The sequence below is a fragment of the Muscardinus avellanarius genome, assembly GCF_963383645.1.
Source record: "Muscardinus avellanarius genome assembly, chromosome: 8".
NCBI lineage: Eukaryota > Metazoa > Chordata > Mammalia > Rodentia > Gliridae > Muscardinus > Muscardinus avellanarius.
In genome coordinates, this window is record NC_137794.1 from 115,459,963 (window position 1) to 115,486,502 (window position 26,540).

Genomic DNA, 26,540 nt, shown 5'->3' on the forward strand with positions numbered 1-26,540 from the left:
AGCCCAAACTGCTAGCAAACCATCTTATAGCCTGCAAAGCCAGATAAAGAGAAACAATTTGATGCTGGCTGTCTCATCTTATGAGAAATAATAAAGTTCTTCAAGCTACAGGCAAATTACCCCAGACTGTGGTTAAGAAACACATGCCACAAATATGGAAGAACCTTGAAGACATTCTAAGAGAAATAAAGAAGCCTGGCGCTTAGACACAACTGCGTGACCCCACTTATGTGAGTTTCCCAGAGAATGAAAACTCACAGAGAGAGACAGAAAGTAGAAGGGCAGTTTGTAGGGAGTGGAGGGAGCTGCGAGGGGTTTTCCTCAGAAGTTGCTGCTTAACCTTCTCGTAACCTTTGGTCTGGGATGGAAAATAAATGATCACACTGATGATTTTACAGTTAGCAGTGAGAGCAGATAAGGAATGTGAGGTGTTTGTTGACGCAGATGGGGCACCCTGAGGGTTGTGAAACTGTTGGACAGTCAGTCGACTATGTCTGATGGCGGGTTTCTGCCAGTGCTTCCAATAAGAGGACAAAAGCAGAGATCCTGTGTGAGACACAGAGCCCCTCCACCAGCATCTGGAGTTTTTCTTTCCTATGTCTCGGTTACCTGAGGTCAACTACGTTCCCAAAATGTTAAATGGAAAATTCCAGAAATGAAGAAGTCTTAGGTGTTAAACGGCAAGACTGTACTGAACGGGGCGATAGAGCTTTGCACCATCCTAGTCCACAGCTAGTGGTGAGCAGTCCACTTGTCCAGCACACCTCTACTCTCTCTCCTACCCACCCTCAGCCAGTCGGCACCTCCCGCCTTATCAGATGGACTGTCCAGGTGCTATACTGAGTGCTTGTGGCTACACGACTCTAATATTACTTAATAATAGACTTGAAGGGCAGGAGAATTGATACTGGCAGTTTGGATACGCCACAGAGATGCCTTCAGGTGGTTGCTCTAAGTGAAAAGGTAAACGCTGTCTACTTAATAAGGCAAGGAAAAAATTGTTTGCTGAGGTTGCCAAGTTTCACGGTAGGAGCAAATCTTCTATAATGACTGTGATTGTAAGAAGAATGGAACCCTAGCTAGTTTTGTGGTCACACCTCAGGCTGCAAAATGTGTGGTCATAGCCCACGGTAAGTGCTTGGCTAAGAAGGAGAAGGTATTGAATTCCAGGGCTCGCTTAGGTCTCCGCCATCTGCTGAGGATCTTGGACGATATCCCTGCAGACAGAAAGGACACTTGTATTGACTCCTCTTGAGCCTGGTAGGTTATAGTAGCTCAGTTAGATGCCTCCTGTGCATAAAATACACACAAGAATTATAAAGTGCCCCTCTGTTCTGTCAATAAAGGAACAGTATTTGGTTGGCCCTGGTTTCAGATGTCTGGGAGCAAACTTCTGGGATAGAAAGAAGGGATAGGCGGAGAGCAGCCAGCCCAGCACCAACTGGCAGAAGCTGTCCGCGTACTTGGGGCTGATGTGCCACCCAGGGAAGTGCCTGTGGGCCTCTGACTGTGAGCAGAGACAAAACCCACCGACGGTCACTGTTCCTTCTGTTTTTGTGTTTCCTAAGAGAATTCTGCGGCATACAGCCAGTGAACTCCGGCTGGGCCATGTGCTTTGATTCAACCACATGTGGAATCGCTGATAGGGTCCCACTCTAGGCTGGGAGCTGGGCACACAGAAGTGAACCAGGTGGCATCTGCCTGCCCTTAGGAAAGCCACAGTCCAGAAGAGCAGCAGACACAGAGAGCTGCAGACAACCAAGACGGAAGAGCCAGGTACCTTGGAGTCTCAGATGGGGATGGACTGCTGCAGGAGGTCCCCGTGAGTGCACATCACAGGCTGGGCCAAGAACGGCTTTCTAGGCTCCAGGTGAGTGGGAGCCAGGGTCCAGGGATTGCCCAGGCAGAGGGCCCCTCGTGAGACTAAAGGAAGGGCTGGGGGCCCAGGCTGAGCACCCCAGCCTTGGACTGCGGCTTGTGCCCACGGGAGGGAGCAGCAGGGCCAGGCCAGCTGTGCCAGAGCGCGTTTCTGTTCACATCTTTTCCTAAACGATACTGGTCCCTGGAAGGGCGAGCACTTGGGGGCCTGGGGTGATGAGTCTGGAGCTCTGAGAACGCGGAGAATCCACCTCAAAAGCAATAAGCTCGGGATGTAGGGACTAGCAAAGAAAACCACGGGAGCCCAGAGCAGGCACATCGCGAAAGCGTCGTTTTCTAAAAGCACCCAGCCCTCCCTCTGTCCCTTTAGATCAGGACCGCTTTAGCTCGCAGGGAAGCTGCACCTCTGCGCTGCTGGCTGACGTCAGTGAGCTCTGCTGGAGCGGACCTCCCCGTGCTTGCAGCTCGATTCTTATCTCCGGCACAGGGCTGGCAGCAGCCCTGCTCAGAGCAAATATAGGTCACAAAGCCACCCGTGCAGGGTCCACAGTCCACGCAGCCCCCCAGAGGCGAGACGCAAGATGTAAACTATTAAGACTGACTACTTTGCAGCAGGAGAAGGCCGGGGCTGGCGTGCGACTCCCAGGCTCTCCACGCTGCTCCCTGAGGAGCAAGTCAGATGAGCCCCCCCCCCCCCCCCGTGTGTTGCACGCCTGTGACCAGACTCTTGGAACCAAGCCCTGCTGTGAAGAAGGTCACACGGGCCCCGGACCATGACGACCCTCCATGGAGAGCCACAGTGACCTGAAAGGGTTAGGAAGCCCACTTCCTCTCACCTGCATTGTGGTTTGAAATGCATTTTCATAAGCACGACTGGCCTCCCTAGAGCTATGTACACCTGTGTTTATTCCAAGAACAGCACATGTGGAGAAGGGCAGGTGCATTGGAAGCCAGCGCGGGGCCTGAGTGTGTCTGTGACTTTGCAAATGACTGTTTTTAATTAGACAAACAGGCCAACTCTCCAAGGCTTTTCAGTGGCCCGACCCTGACCCAGGAGAGTGGGAATGGCAGAGGTCCTGGTCCCCCTTGAGGAGAGCGTCTCTGGATTCTGCACACGGAGTGTCGGGTGCAGTTGTGGTTTTACCCCTGCCAGGACGACGTCGCGCATGTCTGTCTCTGCAGGTTTAGAGGCGCCCAAGGGCTTTGAGTGTAACTGTGAGGCCGGGAGATGTCTGGAGCCGGGGGCCCTGCCTCTGGCACTGGCTGCTGATGCTCTGGTCGTTGATCCAGGAGCTGGGGAGGTGGCAGAGCAGCTCAGCGCTTTAAGGCAGAATTCAAATTGATCTTCAACAAGAGAAAGGGAGGCCGAGACTGATGCTCCAGCATGGATAAGAAGCATTACACACCCGAGTGCTCAGAACTGCCTCATTTGTGGTCCTCCGAGGACCACACTGCACCTCTCTGCTCCATCCTGGCCCTGGGCCCAGAGCAGTGAGGTGTGGTCTGAGCTTCCTGGGACCTCCAGTCTCCCGGCTCCATCCTGCCCCTGGGAGCCTTCCCGTGCCTGGGCGCTCCAGGGGCTCTGGCACAAAGGTCTGGGAAGCAGACAGAGCCAGGCAGCCCAGCTTGTTTTCCCATCCTTTGAGATTCTCTGATAGGGCATATGAGGCTGGTGCCTCTGCTGTGGGATGTCACAGACTCAGATCACCAAGAGGAACCGAAGGAACAGCAGGAGTCCCCAGCCAGGAGCACCCAGCTTCTGGGGTTTCCTTTTCCACAAGTTCAAAGCTACTGTACACACACCCAAACACATCCGTACGCACTCCGGAGGAGGAGAAAGGCCAGCTGCAGCGAGCAGGAGGAGAGTGGCATCCTACAGAGAACCTCTGCAGGCACGGGAGTTGGCTCGCGCTCTGGGCTCGAGGCCAGGATGCACCGTGGGTGGTGTTGGCTGCGGTCCTTGGAGCCACACTGCCAGATGAGCGGGCTCCACGTTGGAACCATTCTGAAAGGACCCACGTGTGCTCCTTCCCAGAGAGCATCGGGGAGGTGGGAGGAGGAGCCACCTCACACACGAGGTGGAATTCAGAGGCAGGAGGAGCCCCGGACACTGTGGCCCAGCCCAACATGGCGGGCGTCCACTGCAAGGCACGTTCCCGTCAGATGAGCAGCGGGATGAGCAGGGATGTGCTTTCTTCCATCTTTGGGCAGCTGTGCAAGGGAGTCGCTTCTGAGGAGGGTTCACACAGAGTTCACATACATTATCCTATCTGGCACCAATAAAACCCTTCCGGGCCTGACAGTTCCTAGCACCACACCTGCAGGTTCACCGAGAGCGACGGATGTGGACATTAAAATCAGGGAAAGAAACATCAGTGAGATTTCAACAGAAAAAAAAATCCTGCCGATTAGGTTCTGTGAACAGGAGATATCCCGTTGTGTGGACTTATATGAGAAGAGAGGGACAGGCAAAACCAGCAGATAAACAGGAGTATCTCTCCTGTTATGTGCTCAATCATTTAATGCTTTTGGTCCAAAGGAAAAAAAGACATATTTAAAAATAATAATCAATTTAACTCTGTTATCGGTCAGCTCTGTCTGGAATCAGAAACGGGGCCATGGTGTCTGTCTGGGTTTCCCTTCAATGTCCAGCCAATCCTCTGTCTGCCCTACTGTTCGGCTCTTCCCTTCCTGCGGCGTCCAGAGGCCAGCCCTCGTGGAGGCAGACCCTGCGCTCCTTTACACCAGGTCTCAAGTGCAAGCCTGTTCCACGCAGACATGCCTCACTGCATAGCAGCCAGCCCAGTGTGGCCCCAAAGCCACCGGGTACCAGGAAGGACAGGTGACAAACAGGGGAAGCTCAGAGAGCGCATGCTGGGGCGTGAAGCCCGCTGCTCTACTCCTGAGACAGGTGAGGTGGAACAGGCAGGCATCGTCTCCACTGTGAGCACCTGGCCAGTTGTGTACTCAGCACAGGTGTGGTTTCCTAAGTGTGGTCTCATCTACCACAGACAGAAACAGAATATAGAGATGCCCGTTAACCGTGCAGACCCAGCATGACACCCCACAGCAGCCAAGCTGGTGCTCAGGAGAGAGGCACAGGGGTTCTTGGGAATAGTCCTTGCTGTAGCAAAACCTTCCAAGATGGAATGGTCGTGACTACCTCGTATCCCCACAGCATCTACCTTAGTGCTAGAAGCAGAGTCTACTTCAGAATCTACTTACTCAATGTCAGGCAATTTCCAGGAATGGTTTAAATGATCAACATTGTAACATAATTGCACCATATCAAATATTCCTGACAATAAGTTGACCTTCTGTCGAAAATTATCCATACAGAGATTTGGGGTTTGTTTGTTTGTTTATTTATTTATTCAATGCTAGGGACCAAAACCAAGTCCTCACCCATGCTAGACAAGCACTCTACCACTGCGCTAAAACCCCAGTTTGAGTGAGATTCTATAATAATTTAAGTAACAGATTATCTTATTAAGGGGCAATATATAAGTCTTTTTTTAATGTTGCTCTACCTTTAAAATTTTTACACTTATCTGCACTATATTGAAGAAAAAAATAAAGCAATCATTGGAATTCAAATGTAAGTTTTTCCCTCTCCCTCCATAAAGAACGGAAATTGTTTACAATCTTAACCCTGTTACAAGAAGAGAAAAGGAACATTAGATTTACCCAAATTCTAACTGGCAAAACCTCTTGTTAGTAGTCCCTAGGGAATTGTGACACGCTCCCCAAACCGTGGACGAGGAGGACATGCTTGTCTGTTGAGCAGGGCAGCCACACCCCTCACACACAACTCTAAGAAGACCAGAGATAGCAGCATGCCCTATTAACAAGCGGATAGAAGCTAAGGTGGCAAAGCTGGTTTCAGAAACGCACATTTTATTTCTGTTTGGGTGGAGAGGGAAGGGAAAGATAAATTCTGAGAGGCAAGAGCAACCAGGAAGCTTTCCCACCCTGCAGCAAGGATGCTCCAGTGCTGTTCGTGTGGTGTGGAGTGCTCTTTCCCTGCGTCGAGTAAGCAACCCTCTTTTTAGGCTTTCTGGATAACTCAGTAGCAGGACAGGTCATGGACAGAAACATTCTGGCTGCTAACTTGCTGAGGCTGGCCTCAAACTGGCCGTGTTGTGTGCCTTGGCGTGGGTTCTTTCTATCTCTTCAGATGCACGGTTTCAATTTCACTCTATTCTGCTAACTTTTATTCTGGATTGGCCAGTCTCTTCCTGGATTAGGAGACACCGACTCTTCTTCCCGGCCAGTCCTTCCCTCTGCAACCCAGACAGCCCTGTCCCTGAGAGGCTCCCGTGATGACACCGGTCGCTCCCCTTGGGCTGAAAGGCCGCAGCCTCCTGGCACCTGCCCCGCACTTGCCGTGAGTCTGTGCAACTTACAGAGTGTTCAATTTCAGTGGATTTTAATCCTCTTAAACTGCAGCTATGGCAGCCACCGCAGAGGCGCGGCCAGCCAGCCGTGCTGGGCATTTTCACTGGTCTCACGCTGACACTGGCCGTGTGTTTCCACAGCTCTCTGCAGCTTTCCTCTAAGGCCCTTGGACCCAGGGACGAGCCACTTTACCTCCCATCAAGGCTGAAGATGAGCGTCCTGATTTGGTTCTTTGTCCTCTGGAGAAGACACACTGTCCCCATGGCCGCCAGCCCCCGGCATGCGCTGCTGATAGGACCTAACCGACCCGCTCCACCCTCTAGTCTCCACGCTAATTCATGCAAGCCCTCTTGACACCCAGCTCTCCTGATAGCTTCTTCTCTAAAACAAAACTCTCTGGAGATGCCATTTATCTCCGGCCCCTCTCAAGCCTCTCCTGCCCTGCTCAAGGGCCCCACAGAGCCCCAGGTGCCAGCTCTACCCTCAGCTCTCAGATGCGGTGGCAGGGGCCTCTTGCAACGCTCCCTCCCCCTGCCCAGCTGTTGCCAGTGACAGCTGGGATCCTCACTCCCAGAGGAGGCTGAGCTCCAGGCCAGCTGCGTGCAGATGCTTCTGTCTCAGGGCGTCTCGCCCAGCACTGATTTTGAGGCCACGTGGCTCTCACTCCAATCTGCACCTCCAGCTCCCATGGTCTGCTCTGCACCGGCATCCTAAAGTCCACTGTCCACACCATGCCACTTGTACGCATATCTGGAAGCTCCTTACTGTGTGTGTGTGTGTGTGTGTGTGTGTGTGTGTGTGTGCGCGCGCGCGCACGCGTATGTTACTGGGGATTGAACTCAGAGGGATTCTACCACCGGGCTACACCCCCAGCCCTTTTTATTTTGAAACAAGTTCTCACTAAGTTACCATGTGCGGGCCTCCAACCTGTGACCCTCGTGTCTCAGCCTCCCAAGGCCTGGGAGAACTCTGAATGTGCCCAACCCACAGAGTTCAGGGCTTACACCTGCACCTGGGGTCTACCCCACTCTTCCCCATCCTGACAATGTTCAGTTTCAGTGGATTTGAATCCACTTGAACTTCAGCTACAGCAGCAGCCACCCCAGACGAGAGCCCAGCCGACTGTGCCGGGTACTTTACTGCTCTCCACACTGATACTGAAGTGACATCCTGGGCAAAAGCCTAAAGAGAACAGAGCACACCCAGGGAGTGCCACGTACCCATCCTGCTGGCCGCGCTCCTGTCCCAGTGCCGTGAGCTCCCCAGCTGCCAGCCTCCCTACTTCCTCCACCAGCTGTGCCCACTTTCCACCTCCTCCCTCCATTCTGCAGAAGCCATTTTAAGATCATACATCACAGCATTTTACTCTTTTGCTTTAAATTTACACATCTTCCCAACACTGGAAGACTGACACCGGCGGCCTGTAGGGCCTGCAGGACCTTGCTCCTCTGCGCATGTGGCCTGGCGGCCTCTACTGGGCTGCAATCTGTATTTAGGCTGCCCCATCCTTCTGCTCAGCTCTGAACTCTCCAGGGCACTCTTGCCTCTGGCCCCCATCCCCTGCCGGAACCCAGACCTCAGGACTGCGCCCGCACCTCCTGCATTCTGCATGGCTCTCTCCGGGCGCTCGCCATTCTCTGAAGCACACACCTGCTTGTCCCTCAGTGTGGGCTCCCCAGGTTGAGTGGGGGAAATTGGTTACCAGGACCAACCTCAAGTCCAGGGGCACGTCCTGGACAAAGAGCCAACATCAGGAGCAGCACTCTCCACCAAGCAGAGTGACTCTGTCATCGGTCACATGCGAAGTCTCGGTTTTAGTGAATACGTGTATCTGAGCAGTCACAGGCACTTGCCTATCATAAACTGACCTAAATGCACCCCGGGCTCACTTTTGAAAATGACCACTACCTCCTCTACCTTAGGAACAGTAAAGCACATTTGTTTTGTGTCTTAGGAAATTGAATCCTAAGGTTCTGATGATCTATCCAATATCATGAACATTTTCGAATAAATTGGAGCTTTTTTTTGCTGGAAACTTCATTTAGCAGTCAAAGCCATCTGATAAAAATAATTCACATTATTTTCCCATTGAAGTTCCTTTGCTGGTTAGTAAGTGAAGAGGTTACCCTTCACTGTCATAGTAAAGTGCTGATCTGACAGTGTATTTACCAAAAAGCTGCCTGATCTAGCTTCAGAAAATGAAGAAGGAGAGATTCGAGGTGCTCATACGCAAGGCCCCTTCTCCATTCCCAGGCCCTATTCCAGCATTGTTATCCCAGGTCCTCCCAGCCATGGCAGTTTCCTTGGCCCCCGTCCACAATGTCCCCGCTCAGAATGACAGAGGTCTCAGGAAGGGCAGGGTCCCTGGGTACCTGTCACGTTGCAGGAGCCCACGGCGCCCTCCGCAGGGTCCTTGCTCATCTGCTCTCGGGCATCCGGCCGGCCTCGCGGTGCCAGCAGAGTGGGCCTTTTGCTCCCACCTTTGATGGTGAAGGGGAGGCGGCTGGCTGGAAAGAACAGAGATGTGGCATTATCTCCAAGCGCTGCCGAAATCCACCCTCATAACCAGGAGCGGGCTCCCCGGGGCCGCTTCCAAGTGTGGCGCATCTACAGCAGTGGGCTGGAGATGCAACTCCCAACGGCCCCCCACTGGGCTTACACAGATAGCACAGCAGACTCCCATCAGGATGTGGGCTCATGCTTGAACCCACACCCTCGTAGCCCCAGACGGTTGGCTCAGGGCTGTGAAGACCAGAAATAGAAGTTAGCTGTAACATCTGGCTTCTCGTCCTTCTTATGGGCTCTGAGAGTTGGCCATTTGGGGAGCTTTATGAGTTACTCCCCTCTTGGGAGCTTGCAGGTGAGAGGCACTGTCTGCAGCCTCCCTATAGGGCCCCGGACTATAAGGGATGTGGCCAAGAGGAAGGCCAGAGGGGTCGCAGAGCTGCGAGAGCCTGCCGAATGCTGAGCTCAGCTGGAGCACGGCCTGCAGAGAGCAGCCAGGAGCGGACTCGTCCACAGGCAGACCCGTGGATCTCAAGGGCAGTTGGGAGCACGCGGGTCAGCCGAGGTCCACACCCTGAGGGATTAGTTAGGATGCACTTCAGAAGCGCTTAATATTTAAGAAAAACATCGAAACCTTGAATTCAATCCGTGGCCGCCATGTCTGGTTCCATGAGAGGAGGCCTGTGCGTGTGGCCTGGTCCTTTCTGTAATGTACCAGAGCCATCAGCTCCCGTCGAAGGCTGGATGGGCTGGGGTTACAGCACAGCACATAGGAAGAGCTGGCTGTTGCATGGGGGAAGATGCGGGGTGCGCGGCCCAGCATGGGGGTGAGGGACCAGGTGTGCCACGAAGACGCCTGGAGGCAACGCCCCAAATGCCAGTGCTTCTAAGAGTGTCTGGTCTTCTCCACTGCATGGCCCGTCGGTCAGGGTGCAGCCACAGACACCTGTCCCCGGGTGCTGTCTCTACTCTTGTGCTTGGTACATAGTTAAGAGGAGGCTGCCGAGGTCACAGCAACTTGGAGTGAGGACCACAGGACAGTCGTGACAAGCGATGTGGAAATCCCACCTACACAGGCCGCAGGGGTTATTGGCATGAGGAAGACCGCGGATCACGTATGAAGTACTCTGGATTGAAATATGTCTCATATTATCACAACACATTTTAGGACTGCTTTATTGAGGTATCACCAACATGTTCACTGCCTGTAGCTGATCATTTCAATGAACTCGGACGCGAGGCATGCCCGGAGAGGCCATCACCTGAGTTGTAGTTTGCGTGTGTAGAATCCAAGAACATGGTATCTTGGATTCTAGCCCAGCTTTGCTGACTCTCCAGCAGCACCAGACAACACAGGCATCCAGTCCTACACCCAGCCACTGGCTGAGCCATCAAGGTTTCCTATTTTACACCACCCCAATCTGCCTGGAGCCCACAGGATAGGGTAACATGAATTAGCCATGTCCATCCTCATGTATGTGTGTGTGTGTGTGTGTGTGTGTGTGTGTGTGTGTGTGTGAGATGTATTTTCCATTCCTGAGCCCCCAGGCCTCTAGCCTCATGTATACGATCTGTACTGTCAAATTGCATTACACTCTAATGATAGCTGGGTCTGAAAGACCAAAGCCACACTTTGTAAAATAAGAGGAATAAACAGTGAAATCCAACCACGCAGACTGCAAAAAGTAGACCAAGTTTGATGGGTGTTGTGGCTCAGCACGCATGTGTCAGGGGGGCTAGGAGACACCCCACACCATCCAGACCCAACAGCCCGCTGGGAGCCAGAGCCTCCCAGGGACGGAACCAACAGTGTCCAGAGGCGAGCTTCAGATGTGTGTGGGTGTGCCGTCACACCAGGGGCAGGGGGAAGGAACTGAATCACAAAGGGTGTTTGGTTCCCTTGAAGGGCACGTCCATTTGTCCCTGTGCTAAGGAGGTAGAAGACTGTGGGACTGGTGGATTCTCCTCCAGAGACTGAGGCTGGTGGGGCGGGCGCCTTTGCCCTGCACACCGTGTGGGAGCTGCTCTGACCCAGCCCCAGACCAGGCATGGAAGAATGCCTGTGTGGACACAGAGTGAGGCTCTGGGCTCAAGCACTGCCGTGTCCGCCCAGGACTCTGAGTTGAATGCCTGGGAGTGGACTGTGTTGCTCAGCGCTCTGAGGAGGACGGCTGAGGAAGAGCTGGTATGGGAACGTGTGCCCGGGTAGCCAGGCAGGGCACTGGCAACACCACGGCAGGACGTGATTAAGGACCGTCCCGCTGTCGCGCACAGCAGCTGGCAAGGCTTAGGGATTGCAAATGTTTCTGGGATAAGCCATCGTGCCTTTGCAGAGATGAGCATCAGGATTTTAAGATGCTTAGTAGTAAGATAAAAACATTGATCCCAGAGACCCCACCCCACCGCCTATGCACGTGGAGACGAGCCAGCGTACCTTCGTGCGTGTGCGTCAGGTGGGCACCACCTCCAGTCCAGCCAATGTGCTGTTGAGGAAATTTCCCCCCCCCAAAATGACCCTTCAGGAGTTCCAAGAATGCTGTGTTTGGGTTCACTGAAAAGACCAGGCTCTTCCAAAGGAGAAGAAACCTGGAGAGGATTAATAGATTCTAAGGAAACAAAGAGGAGAAGGAGCGAGAGAGGTTTATGCACACACACACACACACACACACACACGCACACACGCACACGCACACGCACACACGCACGCACACACATGCTGAGTCTCTTTCTGCCTGTGAGGGTCTGGGTGGATCCAGGTCCCGGGAGGAAGGCATAGAAAGCAGACGCTCATTAAGTCACTCTAAGATAGTGGGTCCTAAGTGGGGCCACTCTTGAGACCTCCTGGGCCGAGGTCAGAGACGCAGTTGGTCCACCCTGCTGGGCCCTAAGCTCCAAGCAGAGTATCCTCTGACCCTTTTGGTCCCCTGCTAATCGGCCTAACCCTGTCCCACCAGTGGGGTCTCCCTTCCTTCTCCATACTATCGCAGAGTTCAGGGCCCCACGTTCAGCTCCGAAGCATCCTGGGAGACTGTGCTTGCCGTCAGTATTTAGGGAAAGGAGGAGAGGGCGTTGACAGAAGACGCTGCTGTGAAGACAGGTGGGAAGAAGTAATTCACACATCTGGATGTCACTAGCTAAAAACCAAAAGCTTCTCTTTAATCGTTATTGATTTTGAAAAAAAGTATTACTTTTAAAGTTGTGGCAAAGAAACACAACCTAAAGCCTACCCCGCTGACCATGTGGCACCAGTTGCATCCGGCCATCCTTACCACCGTCTTTAGAGCACCCAGCTTCTTCCCTGTCCCACATGGATTCCCCAGTCCGCCCTGCCCTCCACTCCTGAAAACCACCATGCTATATTCTGATTCCATGAGGGTGACCCCCCAGGCACTTCACACCTGATGGAATCATATGGCATATATCTTTCTTTTGGTGATGGAATTGCTTTATGTAATACAGTTCTCAGAATCCATCTCTGTTGCAGTATGTGCCAAACTTCCCTTCCTTCTGAAGAATGCAACCACACCACACTTTCTTTACCCGTTCATCCCTTGAGGACTCGGGTTGCTTCTGCGTCTTGGCTGTTTGGAATTCGACTGCCATAAACGTGGTGTGCAGATATCTTTCACATGCCTGCCTTCATTTATTTTGGATTTATATCCATAAGACTATCTGCTGGGTTATATGGTAATTCTTTGTCTATTCTTTTGAGGAAGTTCCATTCTATTTTCTACACACACTGCATCATTTTACATTCCCATCAGCAGCACACAAGGGTTTCAGTTTTTCCACATTCTCACAACACTTTTGTTTTGTTTTGATAACAATCATCCTAACGGGTGGGGTGGTATCTTCTCATGGTCTGACTTGCATTTTCCAAATGGTGGGTGAGGTGGAGCGGCTTTCCGTGGGCTTGTTGACTACTGTGTGTCTTCTGTAGAGTAGGTCCACTCCGGTCCTTCGCTGTGGCTTGAGTTTTTGTTGTTGTTGTTGTTTACTTTTGTTGTCGAGTTATAAGAACTTTTGTACCGTCTCAATCTTTATCAAATATCGGGCTGGTGTGTATTACCTCCCCTCTGGGGGCTGCATTTTCGTTCTGTTGATGGTGTTCTTGATGGACAAGTGTTTTAGTTCCAAAGATGTCTGTCTCGCCCCCTTTTCCTTGGTTGCTTGCACTTTGGGTGCCGTGTTCAAGGACTCATCGCCAGTGCCCAGGCTTCAGAAAGCTTATTCCTGCATTTTAGTCTAAGTGTTTTATAGTTTGGGATCTTATTTTCAAGTTTTTGTTCTCTTTTTTGTGAAATACTTCCTAAATTTGCATGCCATCTTTGTATAAGGACAATGCTAATCTACTTTGTATAGTCCCAATTTTACGAAATATGCTGCTGCAGCAACCACTGGGAAAAAAATCCTTAAAATAAATGGATTATCATCATAAAAATATAAATGAATTTGGCAGAGGAGACACAGCCTCCCATCTCCAGAAGAAATATTGGATTTATGCCTTGAGAAACTAACTGGAGAGAGACTGTTCTCAGACACATGGTGCGCAGAGGGGACTCGCAACAGACTGAGGCAGGGACAAGGGCGAGGCACGCAGAGGCGCTCTGTGGGCCCTGAGCGCGCCTCCCGCTGGACCCAGGCCTCCGCTCCTCCTGCCTCCAAGCTCGGCTCGGGCACTTCAGTCCCAGCCCTTGCCCCAGGAAAGAGAGAGCATGCTTCTGCCTGGCAGGGTAGCACAAGCCTGCAAATCCCAGTACTTGGGATTCTGAAACAGGAGGATCACAGGTTCAAGGCCAGCCTTAACAACTTAATGAGGCCCTGTTTCAAAATAAAAAAAAATTAAAAGAAATAAAAAGGGCTAGGGGCATAGCTGAGAGGTAGAATGTCCCAGGTTTAATTTCTAGCACAAAATAAAATAAAACAAAAAGCAATAGACTTTCCTTTCTCTGGAAAAGCTGAACCGTAGCACAGAAAAGACCACACTGCGATGGAAACTTGTGTCATCTCCGTGCAGTTAACCTGCAACAAGCCAGCCGGGCAACGGCCCCTGGTCGCCCCCACTCTTCTTACCGCTCACCATTTCTGGTCTGTACGCCAGGGTTTCACTCTCAAATGGGAAAAGATGGTGAAGGAGAGGACGATAATTAAGGAGAAGTTCCCAAAGAGGCTAAAATAATAAATAGAAAAAAAGAAACTTGGAAAGAGACCACACAGGGAAGAGGAAGAGTTCTTAAAACTATCATGTTCTCAGAGAAAGAGGAAAAGATATTGGATTTCTGGCAAACAACAACAACAAGCAGTATGCTATGAAAGAATAATTGGAGAACCATATATGGTTTTTTGAAATTAAAAATAGACTACTATAAATTTTTTAAAAATTGATAGAAAGATTGAGGGATAAAATGTAAGAAATCCCCAGAAACTAGAACAATAATACAAAAATGGAGAAAGGATGGGAAAAGATAAGGATTAATTCAGCCCAGAAGGATGAGGAGGAGGCGGTGGAGGAGGAGGAGAAAGAAGAAGAAGAAGGAGAAGGAGAGGGAGAGGGAGAGGAAGAGGAGGAGGAGGAGGAGGAAGGAGAAGAAGGAGAAGAAGAAGAAGAAGAAGAAGAAGAAGAAGAAGAAGAAGAAGAAGAAGAAGAAGAAGAAGAAGAAGAAGCAGCTGCTGCGAGGAAGTAATAATCAAAGGTGCAATACAGGAAAATAGTCCAGAACTGAAACACGTGCCTCTGCAGACTGCAGGCGCACCCTAGGCTCAGGGCAGTGGTGTTAGGCAGTGACACTAAGGCATGGTCATCATTAACAGGGATCAGGAAAAGAGCCCATGAGCTTCCAGAGAGGGAGAGAGGCGTGTACATGCAAAAGAAACCAGGAATACTGCTCTAGTTCTCAGGAGCGCTGTGAAGGTGCTCAAACAGTCTAAAGTGACTCTCTGTCTGAAATTTCTCACCCATTGAGTGTCATGGAGGGAGGATTTCCTAGCATACGGCCTCAGAATGCTGACCTCACAGGCATCCTGTGTCAGGAAGCTACGAGATGAAGTGTGCTTCCCAAACAGAGGACTAACTCGAGGACCAGGGATACGTGAACACTGGGGGTAGTGAAGGGCATCCCAGGATGTGTGCGGCAGGAGGTCCTGGAACAACAGGTGCGCAGCAGGTGCAGCCTGGGCAGGTGGAGAGGGAGACATGCTCCAGGAAGCCACTGTCGAGCTGACAGTGTTTCAAAATGTGCATGGAGTGCTTTGGAAACTGGATATCTGGCTCTGTGACAGACCTGTGGGAGCATTTGGGAAAAGAATTAGGTATCGCTCAAACACTAAACATATAAAAATCAAGGCTAATATTAATTTCAGGGAAAATTAAAATTAAGAGAAGAAAATGGAATCTAAGTACCATATTTGGCTCCAGCATGAGGAATATGTCTGTAGAAGAAAAATTAGGACTGAGATTAACCTATGTGAAATTTTTCTAAGATCAAGTTTCATCTAATAAAGTGTTATTTGGGAGTATTTTCCAATTTCTGTTATGAATGTGAGCACCTATGATAATATATAATGACTGATATAACACCAATATATTAGATATAACACCAATTAATGCCCTGAGAAAAACTTCAAATAATGCAGGATTTGGCTGACCTGGATAAAAACTTACTCTTAGGAGAACAGGCATAGCCAGGCATTTAAGGTTTTTAGTCCGGTGATGTGATGGGATTGGTAAGAGGTGGTAAGCTCCAGCACAATTCTAGAATGCATACACTTAAGTCCATCTCAGGAAATGGCAGCTGGTCTCCACCTCCTTCACTCTGGCCACGTCGCTGGGGTTGTTCTTGGTCCAGGTCCTAAGGGTCTGAGGAGGTCCACAATGTTTATAGATTTGGAACTAATTTTGGATAAGCAAGACTCTAATATGGCAAAAAACAAATCATGTGAAGGGTATGTATAGATTGTTTTCTGCAAATAGTTTTAGTAATTAAGAATATCGTAAAAAAAACATCAATATGTTACACATTTTTAAATGGAGAGGGCAACTGAAGCGGTGTAAAGAAGAGCTGTTCAGAAATAAAACATGCTGGCTAGCAATGCTGGCGCTGGCACGGTCCCCTGTGGGTGGGCAGGGGGCAGGGCTCCCTGACTGGAATAGCCGGTGATTCAGTGTGTGTACCACTTCCCTGAACCTTGAGTGGTGAACGTGCACTTCAAAACATATCTGCTTTGGGTGTTTGGTAAGAAGCGGCCTCATTTTCAATCCAATTCATAACGTCTTAAACAGAAAACACTGTATTGCTTCTTATCTGCTTCCAAGAGAATGGCATCCTGGAGTCTGGAGTCAGTCACTAGAGGATGTGCTAAGAGAGATGCCCCACCGTCCCCGCCGCGCGGGGAGACCCTTGGACTCCCGCTTCCCGTCCACACGCTGAGCGCCACTCACAGACCGTGACGTAAGTGGGTCCAGATGCCATCAGGGCCTGAGACAAATGAATATGCAACAGAATCCAGATGCTTTGTCTGGGGGAAGATCCTGTGCAGGAGGAGTAGACACACCCAGGAGACCTGTGGACGTCCCGATGACTTTCGTCTCTGGATGGCATCTCGGCATCTCTGCGTCTGACAGGCTCAGTCCCACGTGCGGCTGTTCCACCTACCCAAGCACCATCCATGTCCTCGACATCTGTGCTCCTCGTTATCATGACTTCATCGATTTAATATCCTTAATGACATAAGTGAATGGAGCCTAGTACAAGGACATTGACAGAGAAATGAAGAGAAACCAAATCTCTAAGAAAACTCCTAAGGCAGAGAACAAAATTTCCTCTGGGACCTACTGATTACAACCTTGCCACATCTAGCTACAAATTATTGGTGCTGAAATTATACATTTCACAGTGTTATAGTATTTTCTAAACTGGGAGATTCCAAGGAGATTTCTTAAAGGGAGCACTTAAACCACAAATTTATACATTTAATCAGGATGTGTTTTTCCTAAAATACAGCCCTTTCCAGAGAAGTAAGTTAGTATGTGAATTATAAATACCTCTTTATGAGTTTTATTTACAATGTAGCTTCTTGTTTCTGATTAGTTGCTGGCAACTGGTTACCTAGACATTTTAAAGCTAATTTTGAATGTGTGATCTGTATCAAGTGATACAGAATTATTTATGTGATTATGTGAAGCAATTCTAACTGCTAGTCACACCCTCATATTCGGTAAACCTTATAGAAGTCTAGATTTGAAAGCATGTTCAATGCTGTGATCTGAAGAGAATTTCCTAGGCTGGACCACTATCCAGGACAATAGAACATCATCCCTTTTCTCATCCTAATCCTGCTTAATACGTTTATAACTGCGGCCTGTGTCTTAGAAGGTTAACTTAACTCATGGTAGAACCATACCAAGATACTTGTGAAGTCTGGTAGAGACATGTATATATGTTTATATATAGTGTGGAGTCTTGACTTTTTTACTAAGCATGCTAAAACATCAGACTAAAAGTTATGTTATACTCTAGCAAAACAATGTAAAGGCCTACCAAATGTATAAATCCTTTAATAAAATGTGTGCCCCCCCCAAAACACATTTTGTGTATAAAAGCCTACTTTGAACTGTGCTTTCTCTGGGATGCAACATGATCAAAATCTCACTCCATTCTCAATAGCTAAAATGTGAACCACCCTGTCCTAGCATCATGGGCCTTGGGGAGTGGGCCTTAACCTCAGCCTCGGTCCCTGGTCCCTCGTAGCCCTGTTGGGGCATAATACACAGCAAATTATTTCAAGGAAAACAGTGGCAATGACTACACAGCCACTTGGACCCCAAAGGGCCAGATGAGACAGGCACATGCTGCAGAGCTCTGACCCGGATGGAGATTCGGATTCTAAGATTTGCTCTGGACCATCCCAGCAACCCACTCTTTCAGTCTTGACCAGCTTAATTTCCTCAGCAGGCTAGGAGAAATACTTGCCATTGATATACATAAAGATTCCCAAGTCCTTTATGTTTCTGACATCACGATCCCTCTAAAAATAGCAAGGTTATATTGCTCTGGTTCACGTGAGGGTCCATGTGCTCACACCCAGGGAAGGAATTTGCTCAGGATTACAGAGGCAGGAAGTAGTAGCTGGAATTCCCACTACTGTCTGCCACGCGCTGGGCTGTGTGAATTCTGAATGCAGAGGGCTCAAAATAGAGCATGTTTGGGTATAGCTGCTAACAATTCTATACTTAAATTCCATACTTTATGAGCAGCAGGAAAATGGATTACACCCAGCCCTTTGCAGAGGAGTGAGTTAGTACGTGAATTTTAAGCACCTCATTTTGAGTTGTGTGTACGACACGCATTCTTGTTGCTGATTAGTTCTGCCAAATGGTTACCTAAGCATTTTAAAGCCAACTCTGAAAGTGCGGAAACAAACAAGGCATGAAGGAAAGGTTTGATCACGTCTTTATTTTCCCTTGAAGGTGGGTCTGTGGATTTTATTCAAATGGTAAAATCCGCTTGAGAGATGCCAGAAAAAGAAAAAGGAGCATTTCTCTGAGAAGTAGTTGTAGTGGGTTACGTAAGCAAGTAGCACAGAGCCACTCAGGACCGCCAGGGTTGCTACAGGCTTCCGGCATGTGGTGTGGAATCCATCAAAATTTAGATAAGAGGTTTGCATATTAGTCAGTAGCTCCTACTACTAGCCATCACTGTGCTCCCAGGTAGGCGTACCAAGCAGGTGCCAGGCTGGGACTTGTTGCTGTCTACTTACTATGCAAAATTGGAGAGCTTATTCATAGAACCACAGATGTTAAAGTTGGGAAAGATGGGATAAGTTGCCTAGCCTAATCTCAGGGTTCAGATTTTTCACTTATAAAAGGAAGTGATAACATATTTCCTACATATTCCGGAGCTCTCCTGAGACTAAGATTTGCCTACATGGGAAAGAGCTGTGAGAAAAATTAGAAGAGTTGAACAAATGCAAAATTAAATAATTACTCCTGTTACCATCTTTACAACAGACCACTAGGCAGACAGCTGGACTGTCAAAAAGGACTGGGGAAAGGCGGCTTGCATTCTCTTCTCCCTAAGCCCACATTGGAAGGCTCCTTTCTGAGGCCCTTGTGGGCTCCAGCTAGTCCTTTGAGCTTTGACTATGAAAGTGCCACATATAGTTTCCAAGTTACTTTTAGTGAGCCTACAAGGTCCTTATCGTTCCCTTAAGATAAGCTTAATAGAGTGATTAATGGAAGTTTGCTCAAATTTTCTCATTTAATGGGAAATGGCTGTGATCGAATGAGGTTTGCTTATATTACCAGTAATTTGGTAAAATAGACTGAAAATCGCAGGGCACAGTTATGCAGGCTAAGTATTTGCAAATCAGGAGACTGTGGATGGTTCCTGTGGATAGTGTCCTCGTTCCCAGTGTGCTGGAGTCGGGTGCCTTCTCCTGACCCTGGGGTGGAAAGGATGGAGACACGGTGGTCTGTGTGGTAGACATCATAACCTTTCGGTGAGCAGCTCTGAGAGTCTGTGAGTCCCACGGAGGTGGGTGTAGGGCTGGACCCTCACCCCTAGATGTTCATGGCTGTCTCTCGACTCTCGTCCTTCTGAAAGGTGCATTCCTTTTGCACTTCTAGTGATCTCACTGTTTTTATTACCCCTCTCTTAGAGTACTGCCACCACCTCCCGCCTCCCTCACATCCTTCGGTTGCTCTCCATGGAGACACCAAGATGTTCCTGACCCGCCTTTTCTAGCTCCACACCGCACTCTGCAAAAACGCTACCTGGCCGTTTCTCCACCTGTCAGGTAGAGGAGCTGGACTGAGTTCAATGTGGGCTTTGAGAACTCAGCCACGGGGTCCTACACAACAGAGATGGAGTCCGGTCAGCCCACCCTTTCAAGACTTAGATGCAATGCTAAAAAAATAAATATGGTCTTTCAGATAAAGCCCTTGCTACTGGAACCAACATCAACACATATGTGATCTGCATTGCTGTGTGTGGACAAGAAAGGAAAGGACACACTGAGGGGCTGGGGAGGTACAGCATAATTACATAGGATGGGGTTCAAGGGGGTTGGAAGAGCAGAGCCACCTGGTCCCACCAGGATGTTCATTCCCAGAACCACCCAGCTCTTAGGCACTCGGAGGGAGGAGCTCTCGCAGCCTGCTCTGTACATCAAGATAATCAGTACATTGAGGGGTATGTTACAAAATTTGGGAAACACTAATGCCAAAGAAAACAAGTTCTGAGGAAACACGTCGAAAGTTTTTCTAGAGAGAAAAGAATCATTCTCAATAGTTTCGTGGTGCTATAGCTCGGATCTGAAGTGTTGTCTGGCGGCTCTAGTCCTAGGGCTCCGTCCCTGACCCAGGGTGCTGGTGGGAGGTGGCGTTCCTTTTGAGAGCCGGGGCCTGGGGAGCCTTCGCGGATGTGCCCTTCACGGGGACATTGGGACCTTGGCTCCTTGCTGAGATATTTGTCATAGTGATGGGAAGCTGACTAACACATAGGGAAATCTTCAGAAATTCGTATTAGTAATAAGCATAGCTAGTCTTACAAGTAAGAAAAATAAATGACTAATAGCATGATATAATTTTGAGCAATGTCATCAAAAACTTAATGGGATAAGGCTTGGTGCTGAGCGTTGGGAGGCCTTGAAGAGCATGGCCTGCCTGCCCAGACCCAGCGAGGAGCGCCACGTCAGATGGCTTTGGGCCCCTGGTCTCGCTTGGTTCCTCCATGAGAGCAGAGGGCCACCAGCGCAGAGATCCCACAGAGCCCTGAGGACCAGCCCTCATCACCACTTCATCCCAGGTTGACTGGGTGGCTCTCCCTTGCCGAGTTGGACACACAGTCCATCATTTTACAAGAACAGTTGGCTACAAAGGGATTCGGGGGGAAGTTCGCCATCACATGTGATAAAACTGGAGATTACAGGGGAGCCCAAATGCACTCCAAACAAAATAGAAAAAAAAAAAAAAAACCGAAGGGCGGATGAGTGCTTCAGGCTGGGGTAAAACCTAAAGGCACCGTGATTTCCAGTGGAGGGACACTTCCGCAGGCTCAGGATGGGAACATGTCGGACACACGTCTGCCCTTCTACCACCGCTCTTCTGGGATCTGATCCAAGTTCTATGGATCCAAAGCTCTGCCGCTGCTCTGTCCCCAAGGGGACATATCACCAGCTGTGATGACCACACAGGAGCCACCGTGGGTCAGCCGAGGTCTCTCCTCAGACAGCAGCACTGACCACATGGATGGCATGTGTCAGGATAGAGGGGACTCCTTCAGCGTCCACACTGTTTTCCAACCATGCACATTGAGATTGGAGCCAAGCTTGACTTCACTCGGTGCCACAATTCCTAGGAGCTTACGTCAGACTGCAGCGTGCACAGCTTGTCAGAAAAATCAAACCACCACCCTGCGAATGGCCCGAAGCAGGACTTGCTGAGGACGAGGGCCTTGCCAGTAGCCCAGGCACTGAAAGAGAGCCAAGGCGAGGTGCCTGCCCCCTTCCTGCTTCTCCCTGAAAAGTGTTCTGAGCCCCTGGAAGGTAAGGGGGGCTCACTAAAAGAAAGCTGACCCCAAATGCCATGATGGCCAGAGGGCAGTCACTGGGCATTCACCTAAGGCCAGGGCCACTGGGTTCACTCAAGAATTTGAGATGTGAAGATTGGATGAAGATGGCCAGGAGAGCATAAATTACCAAGGAAAGAAAAGAAAAGAAAGAATGAATCCTGTGTGTTCTTGTTCAATCGCTTGATTCATGCAAGGAAAAACCCTAGCATGTTTGTTTATTTAATGAAGCATAACTTGAATAACCCGTGTTTGAGAAGAAAAGGGAAGACTTGTGTTTTGTGCAGCTGTTTTTCATCTCAGACTGCTGAAAGAAACCCAAAATTCAGAGCTGCTTTGTAAGTTTGCAAAACTGAGATGAAGGGGGAAGGAGGAAGAGAAATGGGTTTACAACTTTTGTATTTTTCTCAGAAAGACAGCTGGGTCTTGGTTCTTAATAGAAAACTAGGAAAGCATCCAACAGTCTGAAGAATGGCCAGCCAGCCATGCACACACAAGCACCCTGCTCAGCTGGAGCGGCATGTGGCGGGGCAAGCCAGCAAGAATTCCTGCTCAGGATGCCCGGTGATGCTGACGCCCTGCCCCGAGAAGTTAGTGACATACCTGGCAGAGCACCGAGGCTCCTGCAAGGGTGCCCCACATTGTCATCTGCGTGCGAGGCTTCGTGTGCACCTCTGACATCTTCTGATGCAAAGTGAGAGCCCACAGAGCTCCTCTGCAGCCAGGGCCACCAGAGGGTGCAGGCTTCACACAGTCCCTCGCCTTCTACCCTCCCTCTAGTCCACAGACACCCAAGGAAAACACTGGCCCTCCTGCTTCCACTGGGAGATGACCAGAAAGAATACGCATTTTGAGACATGGTATGGTTTAAAGAGGAAGAATCCACTTGCAATTTCAACCTGCTGGTCATCACTATGCAACATTGCTCCTCATGATGGCAACTTAGGAATGACTGCAAACTCTCAGAGTTGAGACCACAGGAAAGGGATGTTAGGACAGTGACAATTTTAGGTGAACATACATTTTAAGTGAGCCAAAACGTAGCTGAGGTGCCTGAGGAGGTGGAACAGCCTGCCCCAGAACAACGGGAAGGGTGCCTGGGCCTCAGGGACAAGCCCCCCAAAGACATTCCAACACACATTTAAACCAATTTCTGGGCCAAATAGGATATGTCAGTGAGGCATGGGCTGACCCTAGACCCCAGGCTTTGAGACTCCACATTTTATTGGTTAATTTATATTATGTAAGAGGTATATTCATTTAATAAAAAAGAAAAAAACTGTCATTTGGAATAAAATACATCAAGAATAGATGAGTAAAAATTGATATTTCTAAAGTTCTCCAGTGGAATTTTTTTAGAATCAAGTATCAACCTTTCTCAGATCAAAAAACTCAAAAATAAAGCAGAAAATAAATAAAGCAGAAGGGAGGAAGAAAATGGTGACTGTGGGATGCAACACATCAGTAACTGTAACAAACAAATCAATTTCAGAGAAGGCAGCTTTTAACAAGAAGAACAAAGCAGCGAAGATACAAAGTAAAGAGAAAAAAGAGAACCACAGTGAGATAAAATCTAATACTCAGAATATAAGATCCGAGTCAGAGTGCTCTACTGACCTGGTGTGGCAGCTGGCGCCATCTCGGCTGCCGGCCTGAACTGAGACTGCTGGCTCTGCAGCCCCAAGAAATTCCAGCAAGTAAACCAAGGACTTGAAGTACAGTAAGCAGAGGCAGAGCTCCAAAACCTTAAGCGATGGCAGCACACTTCAGGGACAGAGGAAAAGACCCAAAAGCCCGTGTGCTCACCAGAAACTGGCACCTGCAGCAGCACACTGTGCCCTCCAGAAACTGGCCTGCAGGATAGCAAGGTAACCATGTATATGACTTGGCAGATGACCACCCAGAGCAGCCACAGGGACCCTGGCGGGCTGAGATCTGGCGGCCCACACCTGTGGTTATCAAGTTAGAACCTGCAAACACAGGAAATGCCCATAGTGCCCAGGGTGCAGTACTGGAACAGGGTCACAGGGGGTCGCTCGGAGGTAACACTGAACACCCGCCACCAGTGTGGATAAGGAGGCTCAGGAGCAGGGCCGGAACATGCAGAGCTCAGAGCCAGGAGGTGCAGAGCAGAGGCCTTGAAAGTGCAGAGCTGAGGGCTAGAGAGTGCGCAGCCCAGGGCCAGAGAGTGCAGAGCCCAGGGCTGAAAAGCACAGAGCCCAGAGAGGGAAAATGCAGAGCCCTGTGCATATGTGGAACTCATTTACAGTGACACCCGCTGCCCTGACTCCTGAGCACAAAGTGGTTAGAGGTGAGAGAGGGTTGTGAACACTCATAAAGTGGGTCCAAAAGCTGACAATAGGTTATGGAGCAAATGAGAGACATTAGAACATACTCCAGAATCTACTACAGCAAACAGACATCATACGGGCCCTATGTATATAAATTAGCAGTACTGCTTTTTTTCTTTCTCACTTCCACTATTTTTTGGGTTCCTTTTTGTCTTTGATTTACTCTTTACTCTTATAATTATTAGTTTTCATTGCTTGTTTTGTTATTTGAAGCATGTTTGTTTGCTACCTCCCCCATTCCTTTTACGAGCGTCCTCCCTCTATCCTATCTACCCTCTTCTCTCAAAAAATTTTCCCTTACTATATCTCCTTGTTTTATATTTAAGCTATTTCATATCTCCATACCTAAATATTCTATACTAACTACAAAAATCCTACTATATCACTACTCCCATCTCAACCAGACACTACATTATGATACTTGAATTTTTACTCAACTTAATAATATCCTCTACCTTACTCCTGTACCTATCACCCCACTTCCTCCCCCCCACCTCACCCACACCATTGAAAACAACACTACTTACTGTACATAAACCTGCTGACACCTCTAAATCTCTATTGCTAAGACTGCATCAGACAAGTGATCCACAGAAAAAAGCAATGAGACAGTAAAGATAAACTAACCATGGCCAACAGAAGGAAGCACTCAACAGACTCTACATCAGCGTTTAAAAACTGTATAGGTCACAAACTATTATGCCCACTCCACTGAGCTGACTTTTATAAAGGGAGTAGCAGACAGGACACTTGACCTGAATACCCGAAACCCAACAACACCACCATAACAACAAGCAGATGTTACCCCAGAGCAACTCAGTTTTGATTATCTACAGGTAAAACAACAGTGGAGTGATAGTAGACACAGTCTTTAGGGTTAATATCAAAGTGTGAGAAATAGCGGGAACCATCTCTTCCAATAGCGATCTGAAACAGCACTTATCAACAATGACTCACACACAAAAAGAAAGAAGATGCCAAGACAACAGAAACACAAACCCGAGAATTCTGAAAATATGAGAATGAGGAACAGTGAGGAAATAAGGGAAATCACAAATATGGACCTACAAGAAATACAAGAAGGAGAATTCCAAATCCTGATCTTCAGTATGATGAAAGACCTCACAGTAAGTGTACAGGAAATGAAAGAGGAAATTAAGACATTAAGAAAGAATCAGAAAGAGGCCTGGAATAAAATGAAAGAGTCAATAAATGAAATGAAGGCAGCAATAGAAACAAATTCTGGAAGATTAGATGAAATGGAAAATAGAATATCACTGTTAGAAGACAGTTCATTCAAACCTGAAAACACAGTCAACAGTAAACAAAAGATGACAATAGAACCTAAAACATTCGGCAACTATGGGACAATATAAAACATTCTAACTTATGGATAAAAGGCATTGAAGAAAGAATAAAGGTACAAACCAAGGGTATCCATAATCTCTTGAGAGAAATAATTTCAGAAAATTTTCCAAACATGGAAAGAGTCTTGGACACCCATCTACAGGAAACATACAGAACACCATTAAGACAAGATCAATGAAGGACCTCCCCAAATTATTACATTATTCAATGTAATAATGAAAACGACCAACATAGATGTTAAGGAAATAACCCTAAAAAGGGTGAGAACAAAAAAACAGGTGACATTTGGGGGAAAACAACAAAAATCACTCCAGACTTTACAACCCAAGTCATGAATGTCAGGAGAGAATGTTAGGATGTAATTCAGACCCTGGAAGAAAACAACTTCCAACCAAAACTGCTATATCCAGCAAAGTTATTATTCACAATCAATGGAGAAGTAAAAGTATTTCAAGATAAGAAGAATCTAAAAAAAAATCATGAATACTAAGCCAGCACTAGAGAAAATACTTAATTAAATAAATCATAAAAAGGAAAAAAAAAGCAAATTTCAGAACCAGAGAAGAGATTAATTCGATCAGTGTGGCAACTAAGCAATGAAGGAATAACATTTTATCAAACAGATTATAGAACACAAGATTACAGAACACAAAATAAAAAATCATATCTCAATAATAACACTGAACATCAAAGGATTTAACTAACAATTAAGAGACATAGACTGGCAATGTGGATGAAAAACCATAATCCAAATATATACTGCTTGCAAGAAACTCACCTTACAGCCAATGATATTCATAGGCTAAAAGTAAAAAGAGGGGAAAAGATATATCATGCCCATGGAGACCAAAAACGAGCAGGGGTAGCAATGCTGATAACCAATAAAACAGACTTTAAGCAACAGCAGAAGAGGCAAAGCAAGGCACTTCCTATTATTAAAGGGAACAGTTCAGAAGAAGATATAATGAGAGTAAATGTTTATGCCCCAAATGTGGCTGCACCCACATTTGTAAAACAAACCCTTCAGGACATCAGATCTCAAATAGACCCAAATACAACCATATTGGGAGACTTCAACATACCACTCATGCCACTAGATTGATTTTCAAAGCAAAAGATGAGTAAAGACTGTTCAGAACTAAAGAAAAGTATAAATCAAATGGACCTAATAAACATATACAGAATATTTCAACCAGGGATAGCAGTATGCACATTCTTTTCAGCAGCTCATGAAACCTTCTCCAAAATAGATCACATACTGGGCCACAAAGCAAGGACCAGCAAATTCAAAAGATGTAACATAATTTCATGCCCCTTTTCAGATCACAATGGAATAAAAAATAGAAAAATCAACAATAGGAAGACCTAAGAAACTATATAAATGCATGGAGACTGAATGATATACTATTTAATGAGCAGTGGGTAAGATAAGAAATAAGGGAAGAAATAAGGATATTCCTGGAATTAAATGAAA

At 48.1% G+C, this 26,540-nt stretch overlaps 1 protein-coding gene across 1 annotated transcript in view; it reads right to left on the reverse strand.

Annotated features, from left to right (window-relative positions):
* Positions 1–26,540, reverse strand: part of PDE10A (phosphodiesterase 10A) — a gene marked incomplete at both ends in the record, with an annotated part of 477,347 nt that overhangs the window by 240,686 nt on the left and 210,121 nt on the right. Inside the window, one exon of the mRNA XM_080700165.1 lies at positions 8,649–8,783. Within this exon, the coding sequence (XP_080556291.1) occupies positions 8,649–8,783 (135 nt within the window). The remainder of the gene's footprint in view (positions 1–8,648; positions 8,784–26,540) is intronic.